At 35.5% G+C, this 12,011-nt stretch overlaps 1 protein-coding gene across 2 annotated transcripts in view; it reads right to left on the bottom strand.

Annotated features, from left to right (window-relative positions):
* The window catches only part of LOC126076905 (sodium/hydrogen exchanger 9B2), a 56,575-nt gene that overhangs the window by 31,399 nt on the left and 13,165 nt on the right, over window positions 1-12,011 (bottom strand). Inside the window, exons 2-5 of one of the 2 annotated variants that reach the window (XM_049885604.1) lie at window positions 11,206-11,320; window positions 6,068-6,206; window positions 4,999-5,185; window positions 2,053-2,223 (exon numbers count right to left, since the gene is read on the bottom strand). In XM_049885604.1, coding sequence (XP_049741561.1) covers window positions 2,053-2,223; window positions 4,999-5,185; window positions 6,068-6,157 — 448 coding nt within the window. In that variant the 5' untranslated portion in view covers window positions 6,158-6,206; window positions 11,206-11,320. The remainder of the gene's footprint in view (window positions 1-2,052; window positions 2,224-4,998; window positions 5,186-6,067; window positions 6,207-11,205; window positions 11,321-12,011) is intronic. The other variant, XM_049885605.1, reaches the window with a different exon arrangement.

Here is a 12,011-nt window from a genome sequence, read left to right as displayed (position 1 = left end):
GTGACCCTACAGGACAGAGGAGAACTGCCCCTATAGGACAGGGTAGAGCTGCACCATAGGGTTTCCTACACTGTAATCTTTACAGGAAAAGATCACCAGGTTTTTTCTCCTGTGGAGCTGCTAGCGGGTTTGAACCTCCCACCTTCCAGTTAGCGGTCAAGCACTTAACCATTGTGCCATTAGGGCTCCTTATTAACAACTTTAGGGAACAAAAAGTATCCATAAGAAGTAAATAAGTTAAGTGAAATAACTTCAACTTACCCAGAATTTAAAAACATGTTGAGAAATAGATCATAATAAGAGGTAAATAATTCTACGCCTCTTTTTACATTTAGCTTCAACTGCTGACCACAAATTCAAAAGCAAATAATTTTGGCCTAAGTTAATAACTCTGATTTTCCTCACTGTTATAAACTAACAACAACAACAAGAAAAAACCTTTTTGGTTTGGGGAATGTGTGCAAATATATACGTATGTGTAAAAGACAGGTGATTTTTGAATAAAGCTTAAAGAGAAAAAAAAATTTTTTGAAATAAAGCTTAAAAAAATTAGTAAATTTGTTAGAAAGGAACACAAAACACCTTTTGTGGTAAATTGAAAGTGGTAAATTGAAATTTTGTAACTAATAGAATTTTAAAAAGGAATATTAAAGGCATAATAACTAGTTTTAAGAGTAATTTGCACGTATGTCCTGAGTGGGCATTCGTAATTACTGCCTCTGGAAGAGTATTTTTTCTGAATTTTTTAAGACCATGATACTATATTTTAAATATACCCAGAGGTGTCCTGTTAAATGCTTAACAACCGGCTCTCTAAAATTGTATGTACCTTTATATTTGTACATAAGTTTATTATACATTTTAATAAGATTATTATAAATTTTAATAGCATAAAAGGTAGACTGTGTAACACACAATTTATAAATACACAATACCCTTCACTGTAAATTCTATGTAGCCAGTTAATTCTCATAGAATGCTCTCACTGATTTTTGCTGAGCTGTATTCAGAACCAACTATAGTTGCAGTTCAGCCATGACTTGACAAAATCAGATTACAAATAATGCTTGATTGCTATCTTGTTCAGCAGAAAAGTCACTCACATCATTGATGAACAAGTGTAGTTTTGCCATGAATATTAGTTGGTATTTTTCATTATGTGATGGATAACCTGGAGACTAGTGGATAAGAGCTACCATTGCTAACCAGAAGGTTGGCAGTTTGAATCCACCAGGTGCTCCTTGGAAACCCTCTGGACAGTTCTACTCTGTCCTATAGGGTCACTATGAGTCGGAATCAACTCGATGGCAATGAGTTTTTTTTTTTATGGAATGAGATGAAAATGAAACAAGATATATGTCAGAGTGTGACATATGTGAGTGACTTCTTTGCCAAATCAAAAATTAGTTTTTGAATACTAGAAGAAAATATCCTCGATTTTTTTGTGCTATTCAAAAGGCAAAGGCTACAGACATGACATACTTTTAAATTTAATCTGAATTATTAATGTTTTCTCCATAACATTTTCAGTCTAGACAATTGACAAAACAATCAACAAAACAATATACCAATCCCTGATTTGTGGCATTTTCTGACTCTGTGGTATAGACACTCCCAACGTAGTCGATCTTAAGCCACTAACACGACGTCACCGAATGTGGAGCTGGGAAGAGGCACGGCAGCACACCACCATAGAATGTTTCCGCCATTAAGATACATAGACACAAATAGTCTTAAGAGCACAGATAAAGGGAAAATGCAGCAAAATCATTAGGAAGGGATAAATTTTGAGTATTTACTGATCTTTACTATAAATTATTTAATTTTAAGTTCATTAAAAAAAATTTTTTTTTTAATAATCTAATATTTTAAAATAGACGTGTTTAACAACTGGCTCACAAAATTCCTTAGAATTTAAAATTGGCTTTTGTGAGCTGGTACAAATTGGCTCCAGCACACCAAATACACTTTTTTTCCCCCCAAAACTTTCCAAACTACTATTTAAAAAAATATGATTTACTGTGAAGAAGACAGGAAGTGGTTAGCACTTACCAAGAAGAGGAGGCAGTGGAGGCAATGTAGGTAACTTAATGAGCCCCACCAGTTTACCTCCAAAGATGGCACAATAGAACAAGATTATAATTCCAAATAGGTTTCCTCCAGGGAGACATTCACTGCCAGTTACTGACCAAACTACAGCCCACAGAAGAACAACCATGGTCACTGAAATAAACCAGAAAAACTAGTTTCTATCAATAAATTGTCACATGTAGCCTTTGAAATCATTTAAAAATTGTTTTCTGAAATATTGTATAGTAAGCAACGAACACATGAGTAGTTAAAGAAACTACCAGTATTTAGAAAATCTCATATTAAAACATTCTTGTTTCTTTCAAGCCTCATGATATGGGTCTTACTATATTGCATTTTAATTTACTATATTTAGACATTTACTTTCAAGTCTTAGAATAACAACTATATTTCCTGTTACTCTCAACTATATATTTTGACCTTCTAATTAGACCATAAATTCTTTAAATACATGAATAGGCTTCAATTTTTCTCTTCCTTTTATTTCTTCCAAGTCTAATTTAGTGCTCATCAATCAAAATGGTCTTAATAATGCTTGTTTGCTAAGATTTTATACATATAATACATAATTTTATATTATATATTTTAATAATATAAAAGATATATTGTTTATCATAAATTTTAATAATATAAAAGATATGCATTGGGCAGCACACAATTTACAATAAACAATAATATCAAATATATTAAATAATAGAATATTATGTTGCTATCAGGAAATGAAATTTATGAAAACATTTCCAAAATTATAAAAAAGTATTTTAAAAATTAAAAACTATAAAAAAGTAGGAAGTAGAAGAAAAAAAATCATAGCCCACTTCACAGAGGAAAGAAAAGAATCTGTTCCTCTACTTTTACCTATAAATTAATTTTCCATAAATTAACCAAACCAAACCCAGTGCCATCGAGTCGATTCCGACTCATAGTGACCCTACAGGACAGAGGAGAACTGCCCCATTGAGTTTCCAAGGAGTGCCTGGCAGATTGGAACTGCTAACCAAAGGGTTAGCAGCCATAGCGCTTAACCACTATGCCACCAGGGTTTCCTTGCATAAGTTACATACATAAATTACACATTTATACACACGCATAGGGTTTGCTAAAGCTAAGTCATGGTGAGCTCTTTGTAAACTGTGAAGCACTGTGTATGTCTAAATACATAGAAAATGCATACTTGTAAGCTTCCCCTAAATTGCTTCTAATTCAGTTAATAATTAACTTCTCATTTATAATTTTGAAAAATCATATTTTTTTGCATGTAAGATCTACTTCATAAGAAGAACAATTAGTGTAGACTGAATGGGCCCAAGGAGGTGTATAAGGTAAGAGCAGTACCATAAGCTTGAGGAACAGAAGTAAAGGAAAACCAGTGAAGAGGTATTTATATACGCTGAGCTTCATTTTTCAGGCAGCCTTATGGACAATGGGAAACCCTGGTGGCGTAGTGGTTAAGGGCTACGGCTACTAACCAAAATCCACCAAGCACTCCTTGCAAGCTCTATGGGGCAGTTCTATTCTGTCCTATATGGTTGCTATGAGTTGGAATTGACTCGATGACAATGGGTTTGGTTTTGGATACAGAGAATGATTATAGAATTTTTATAAAAAACTGAATCTCCAAATTACATCATTCATTTTCATCCTTTCCTTATGTCAATCCATATCTATTTTACTGTAATTGTTTTAACTAGAAATGTGGCATAATTTGAATGGTAAAAGTTAAAAAAAATAATAAAATGGGCAGAAAAAGTATTCAATTATCTGTTGCCTTATTAGCTGGTATATTTTGGAACCTGTATATTAGTGTATATTTATTTTGTTCCAAGTAAAATTTGAGATTTTTTCCCATGCTTTTAGAACCTTACCTAATTTCACTGAAAACACATCTAGAGTCTAAAATATAACATATCATACCTGGCCTTCCCGTAGTCCCAGATGACAATGGTAAAAATGTCTTTCAGAACTCATACATCAAGTTAACTATAAAGAAGTGAGTCTGATTTTTTCAGTAATCATAACTTTTAGATCAAATGTATGGCATTCTTCAACACATTTACCTTGAAAGATCATATATTTACTCCAATGATGCTGTCATCCCTCAAAATAATTTTGAAATTGTCTTTAAATTTTCAAAACCCTCTTCCTTTCCCTGCTATACTACATATCCCTCAATACACACACACACACACACACACACACACATACATCTTTTTCGAACCAAAAAAAAGGCATTACTGAATCTGTACATCCATTTTATTCATCAAATTAATATAAGGATAACCTTTGGATACTTCCAAGGACCAATTCCAATCCTAACAATATTCAAAATAGTGCTGAGATAAATTCCCAAAGAAAAGTCCCAGAAATGTTTTAGTAATGGCAGCTCTATTGGACTGACTTGAATTGCAAACCAAAATCCTCAATTATTTAAAATGACAGGATTCATTTAGAAGTTTAAATTGAGATTTGTTTGCGCAAATATTATTTGCATTACTTAATAGTAATAACAACCAATATGTATGTAGTGCTTGCCTGTTTACAAATCATTTCACAAACATTTTTCTCATTGGAACCCTAAAGTAATTCTTTGAAATGCTTACTCAGATAAGGAAAAGGAAAACTCCTTGACTTTGCTCTTTTCCCCTTCCTGATGGCTGGAATGGTGGTGACCACAGAGATCTTGGAAGCCCCATGTTGAAGATGGCGGGGCCTTGTCAGTGTGGGTCCCTGAATGACTATGTGGAGTAAAGCCACCAAGCAGTGTGAATTGTTTACCTAGTACTTTTCATGTGAGAAAGAGGTAAACTACTTTTTGTCTTTTAAATCGTACATATTATTTTGGGATCTCGTTATAACAACTTCATCTTTTACTCTCTTGTTTTTAATGTGCCCTTAATATATACATACCATTTGTTATTACTCTGTCCAGTAATCCGTGTGGTGGGCAAGCAAACGCTTGTCTCAGTCTCTGCAAATGGTTTGATTCAGTTGGTGTTTCTTGTAGCTTCTTTTCACTGCTATTCAGTAGGTTACTTCCTTCTGTTAGTTCATTTCCATCTATACTCCTAAGGTTCAGAGCTGTGTCTTCCTGTGTCTAAAGGAACAAAATATATCCTTAAAACTGTATATTTGCAATACATTTTTACAGGTTCTGAGTCATCGCATCACAAATTTCCATTACTAGAATCAAGACTAACACTTTATAGGAAAATGCACAGCTTTATTACTAGCTAATCAGCTGATGCCTGGAAAAAGAACTATGTTATATTTAGCACTGAGTCGCTATTTGTGGTATAAATGCTTGAGTCACATCAAACTTCATTCTGTTGCGTTTAAAATAGGAGCCCGGTGGTGCAGTGGTTAAAACACTGGGCTGCTAACCAAAAGGTCTGCAGTTCAAATCCACCAGCTGCTTCACAGGAGAAAGATGTGGCAGCCTGCTTCCCTAAAGATTATAGCCTTGGAAACCCTATGGGGCAGCTCTACTCTGTCCTATAGGGTCACTATGAGTCGGAACTCACTTGATTGCAGTGTTTTTTTTTTTTTTTTGTGGGTGCTTGGTTTTAAAAATCAGCATATTTAAGATATGATACACGGCAATAGATGGCAAATATGCCAATGTTGTTCAGGAAAAGATAACTATCTGTGGTAAAAAAAAAAATTCCCATTCATTCATCTACCTGATTTCAGAAATTGAAGGGAAAGGAAAGAAACCAAAATCATTCTAGGGTTTAGGCTGGGAACACAAAGATTTTCACAGGCTCCCCATTCCTCCAGCATCACGTGTGGGCCAGCTACTAGTGGCTTGAGCTGGGAAACTGCTAGTCAGACTGGACTGTGTGAGTCTGAGGATTAAGAATGGGGAAAATTGTTAGTTGAGTGGTAAGGAAAGAAGAGAACACAATTCAATAATAGACTGAAAATAGTCCCTTCCTTAAAGAAATGGCTGGGAGGTTCTACACTTGACGAGATTTACCTGTATGTCTCCATGCTCAGAGGTTGTACAATTTGGCTCTGTGGATGGTTCTAAATCTGCATGTTCGATTCTTTTATCTTCGTCCCTCATAATTTATAATTAAAAAAAAAAAAGATGACAGAGGAAAGAGGAACAAGATCTGTTTTGAAAGAAAAACAGTAAAAAGTAGCAATTTTAAAAACTGTAACTAAATGAATAATTTGTACTTATTTTTTTCCCTTAGAACTCTGAACAGCTAAAATATTTTAAGTTAGACTATTTTAACTTCCAATTGCTAATCTTTTCTGTGGTTCCAATATATTATCCTCACCCTTACCTATCTTTTCACCTCTTTTGAAAAAATCCTTGCTGAACAATCATATTTTTATACAATTTATATGATTTCTCTCCCACCCCATATTTTATAACTTCAAAACATTCCAAGCAATAAACTCGACCAAACTCGTTGCCACTGAGTCAATTCCAACTCATACAGACTCTTACAGGGCAGAGTAGAACTGCCCCATAAGATTTCCAAGAAGCAGTTGGTAGATTCAAACTGTCAACTTTTTGGTTAGCAGCTGTAGCTCTTATCCACTACACAACCAGGGCTACTTCCAAGCAATAGTACTGTTATATTGTCTTTTTTTTTAATGGCCCAGGTTGATGAAACAGGAAAGCTCCAGGTAATTTTCCAATGTCGATAAGAGGAATGAGTCATCCAAGGTAAACTGAGAGATTACATCATTTTCAGAGACACCAGAGTGACTAGTTCTTGTCAGGTTCTTATTTCTAAGTTAAATTTTTTAAAAAGACAAAATATTCGTTGAATAGCTACAATATCTTAGGCACTCTGCTAAGTGCTATGGTAGTCACTTGCCATAGTGACACATTTTCTTTGTCCTCCACAGGCTTACAATACATCAGGGAGGATAAACAAAATAACTAGAAAACCTGTAAGGTAGACCTACTGGTTGGCTCAATCAACACCCACTTCAACATCTATAGAGACTGAAAAGCTAAATATTCCAGTTCCTAACCACTTTTGCACCTAAAAGTACCCATGCATCATAGTTCTGTCCAATGAGATACAAGTGGGAGCCACCGGGGAGGGTTTCATTCCCAAACACAAGGCAAAGCCTTCTAGTATCATACTTTTTTTACTCTTTGCCCTCCAACACTCTACTTTCTCCTTCCTAGAATGTAGATAAAATGCTTGGAGGTTCAGCAGCCATCTTTCAACCATGAGAATAAAACCATAGATTAAGGATAGTAAATACATAAGATAGGAGGTTTCTCGACATCCTTGAGATGCTTCACTAGTCTTGGACTGCAATTACTTTGAAATAATTGCTTAAACCACTAGTAGTCAAGTTTTCTTTTACAAGTAACCAAATTTATTCACAAAAACAACAAGTGCAATGAGTATTATAATAGAGGTGCAAACTACAGTCTTTGGTAGAACCAAAGAGAATATTAGGTTAGGGAAAGGAAAATCTAATTCAACCCACATTTGACTGTCTAGTATGTGCCAGGCACTATGCTAGGCTCTAGACACAAGGATTAATAAGGCAGAATCCTTGCCTCACGAATTATTTTCTCAGTTTAACAAAGTGCTGAGATGTCTGCATTTAAAATTTCAAAGAAAATTATATCCTTTCTACTACCACTACCCTTTTTCTTCCCTATAAAACACAGTGTTAACTAGTGACATCTCAAAAAGGTTTCAGTTTGATTATTAATTATATCATATATCATAACCAAACCCATTGCCATTGAGTCGATTCCCACTCACAGCGACCCTATAGGACAGAGTAGAACTGGCCCCTAAAGGGTTTCCAAGAAGCATCTAGTGGATTCGAACTGCTGAGCTTTTGGTTAGCAGCCAAACTCTTAACCACTACGTCACCAAGGCTCCATGTATAACTATATACACATATAAGATGTTGTTGTTAGGTGCCATCAAGTTAGTTAAGTGTTCTGGAATTCCCATGCTTTGCAGTGTTATCCATAATTTGTTATATACGTGTATATATGTTTGTATCATATATGTATATATACCATGTATGTATGCATATGATATATATGGTACATGTATAAATATATGTGTATGTGTACATACATATTTTTCTTTTTATCGAAAAGCTTACTCTAAAGTTTAGATTCATAATGAAAAAGAGAGGCATTTTGGTAGGAAAATGTTGGGCTCAGAGAATGTTTGCCTTGAAGGCACTGAAGCATGAAAGCCAGTGGTGTGTGAGGGGAAACTTTGCACTCTCCCGATTTCCTTTCTAGGGTCCCCGTTTCCTTTTGTCCTGCTTTTCTACCTCTTCCTGCCTTATCTTTGCTTTTGGGAAAATGTTGCCCTTTCGGTTTTGTATAACTGATTATTCTAAGGAGCACGTCCTCTTAGGGGTTATTATTTTATTGGCCTGAATATGGTTTAGCTGAAAGGTGGTCTCCAGGAATGGCTTCAGTTCCAGTTCAGAAGGGTGTCTTAGGGCCATAGTATTGGGGGTTTCTCTAGTCTCTGACAAACCAGTAAGTCTGGGCTTTTTTGTGAATTTGATTTTTTGTTCTACAATTTTTCTACTGCTGTATTTGTTCTCTTGTGATCCCAGTCAGAGAGGTCGATAGTGGTAGCTGGGCACCATCTAATTCTTCTGGTCTCAGAGTCATGTAGGCTGTGGTTCATGTGGTCCATTAGTTCTTTGGAATAATTGCTCCCTTGAGTCTTTGGTTTTCTTCATTCTCCTTTGCTCTGGATGGTAAGAGACTGATAGTTATTATCTTAGATGGCTGCTCACAAGCTTTTAAGACTCCAGATGCTACTCACCAAAGCAGGATGCAGAACTTTGTGTCAATTGACATAGATGTCCCCTGAGTCTATGGTCCTTCGCCTTTGAGCCTAGGAACTTTTTCCCAGGAAGTGTTTCATTATGTCTAAGAAGTTATCCTGACTGTGGCCTTGTGTGCACTATTATCTATATTAATAAATAAGCAGTACCTACAGTTATGCATGTAAAAATATCTACAGGTGGGTGTGTTTCCTGTTATTGGGTTTTGAAATTACAATAATATGACAAAGAAACCAGAAAATAAGCAAAAATGACACTTGAGGGGCCACAGAAACACCACAAAATCTTTAATCATAGAGAGGCTCTCAAGGCCTCACTCAAAGCTCATTATCTATTATTTTGAAAACAATTCCAATGACCTTGGTCATCTAGTTTCCAAACCCTCAGAAGATGCTATGAATTAAAATGTAGGAAGATACTGCTATTATTGAGGCAAACTGGGAGCAGCATGAGTGACAGCTAACAATGAAAGAGAAGGAATATGTCATGGATTGAACTGTGTCCCCTCAAAATGTGTATCAACTTAGCTAGGCCATGATTCCAAATATTGTGTGATTGTTCACCATTTTGACATCTAACGTGATTTTCCTATAAGCTGTAAATCCTACCTCTCTGATATTCATGAAGGATTAGAGGCAGTTATGTAAATGAGGCAGGACTCAGTCCACAAGATTGGATTGTTTTAAGTCAATCTCTTTTGAGATATAAAAGACAGGAGTAGAGAGACAGGAGGACCTCATACCACCAAGAAAGTAGTGCCAGGAGCAGAGCATGTCCTTTAGACCTGGGTTCCTGGCACCGAGAAGCTCCTAGTACAGGGGAAGGTTGATGAGAAGGGCCTTCCTCCAAAGCCAACAGAGAGAGGAAGGCTTCCCCTAGAGCTGACACCCTGAATTTGGATTTCTAGCCTCCTAGACTGTGAGAGAATAAATTTTTCTTTGTTAAAGCCAACCGCTTGTGATATTTCTGTTACAGTGGCACTAGATAACTAAGACAGAAAGATAGCAATCCAAGTTCATAAAATGAGGGGATAATTATGTCTTCCACAGAAGATGGTCATAGCTTTGGCCTACCAGACATCTTTCCCTTCTTCTTTTGGTAAGGGTACACTCATTTTATTTTGTGGAATATTCCCCATCTGAAGCTCTGATGGTGCAGTGGTTAAGAACTTGGCTGCTAACCAAAAAAGGTTAGCAGTTCAAATCTACCAGCTGCTCCTTGGAAACCCTATGGGGCAGTTCTACTGGTTCTACTCAGTCCTATAAGGTGGCTATGCATTGGAATTGACTCAATAGCAACAGGTTTGGTTTTGGTTTTTTGTTTTATTCCCTACCCATGTGGTTCACATCCAACGCTCCAGAAGTGAGCACAGCCCAGGCCTGGCCAATAAGAGAACTCCTTCCCCTAATCCTTTGATCATTTTAGGCACAAGCATATGACTTATGCCTGGGCAAGCATATGACTTATACCTGGCCAAGCATATGACTTATACTTGGCCGGTTAGAGTCAGCTTTAGGGTGTTTACTGGAACCACTGGAAAAGAGTTCTCTTTCTATTGGGGTGGTTAAGCTTAGACTTGCTATTGACAATTTTTGTGACACCCAAATTCTCCCAAAGAATGAAGTAACCAGAGAGTAAAGCAAATACTTGATATAGAAAGAGAACATCCCAAATTAATGACCATACTGTTGGTACACCTGTACCTAAGTTACTTAGTGCTGCTGTAACAAAAATACCACAAGTGGGTGGCTTTAAAATACAGAAATTAATTTTCTCACAAAACTCATTAACATTACAAAAGAAAACCTCTAGTTCTAAACAGGGTCATTTTTAAAAGTACAAGGGTTAGAATGTCAACACCTATTTTGGGGGGACACAATTCAATCCATAACAACTTGGAAGCTGCTACTTTTCAGTTACATGAGTTGATAATTTCCTTTTATTGATTAAGCTGGTTTGAGTTGTGTTTCTGTCACTTGCCATCAAATGAATTCTTGCTATAAACCTTCACATGTGAATTGGACCTCAAGGAGCCCCTGTATGATAACAGGTGTTTAAAAAGGTGATTCTGTGTCTTCAAAAAAAGGAAAAGAAAAAAATCATGTGAAAATATTTTGTTTTAAGAGACATTAAAATACATAGTACAATTTTCTTTAATATTCAATAAAATAGGTTTCAGTTACCAGAAAAATTTTGTTGTTCTTGTTAGTTGCTGTCATATCCAGAAAATTAACAAGTGAAATGCTTTGTTCTTCAATGATGCTGTTTAAATTAAATGCTACTGTAGTTAATGGGACTTACTTATTTTTTTCTTTGTGTTAATAGAAGTCTTTTAAAATCTAAACACGTAACTAATTCTTTGATTCCAGAGAAGGTTCAAGAGAGCAGTTAAGAATCCATCTGAGATGCTGGGCATCTGAAAGAGAAAATTAAAAAGAGAGGAAGTGTAGGGAAACTAGATGGTTTCCAAGTGACTAAGACTCACAGGTTAATATAACGATAAAAGTTGGAAAAAGTTTTAGAAATTTTCCAGTTCAACCTCTTCAATATTCAAATAAGAAAACTGAAGCGTAGAAAAACCATATAATTTTCTCAACTAACACAGCCAACATCAGCCATGCCTCATAGAACTTTATAAAAACTCCTGAAATGAGATAGCTCTTTAATCTATGTCTTGACTTCATGTGTATTGTTTCTTCCGACCAAATCACTGCATTAGATTTTTACACTGGTTACAGTAATATTTTGTTTAAAATCCCACATCATATTTACTCATATTCAATTTTAAATCTTAAAACAAAAGCAAATATATGTATTTTCATTTGCCACTTGTATTATCTTCAGATTTGCTCTTTCACATTGTTACAAATGCTTGAGTTTATTTACAGACAACATAGATGGCAAAATCAGTGCAATTAAAACGTTTATTTTACTCTTATAGCAAATATTGTTTATATAATCTGAATTATTAGGGAACTAGGTGACAGTTTGCTACCTAGGTATGACTTACAGTCTAATAAGAAAGGGTGTTTCTTTTTAAAAATCTAGTTAGAGTGAGAAGCTTTAAGAGATTTTCGCATATTAGAAAACTATACTGAGAACTATAA

Source organism: Elephas maximus, chromosome 5, assembly GCF_024166365.1.
Source record: "Elephas maximus indicus isolate mEleMax1 chromosome 5, mEleMax1 primary haplotype, whole genome shotgun sequence".
Lineage (NCBI taxonomy): Eukaryota > Metazoa > Chordata > Mammalia > Proboscidea > Elephantidae > Elephas > Elephas maximus.
This window is presented reverse-complemented; position numbering and strand designations above follow the sequence as displayed.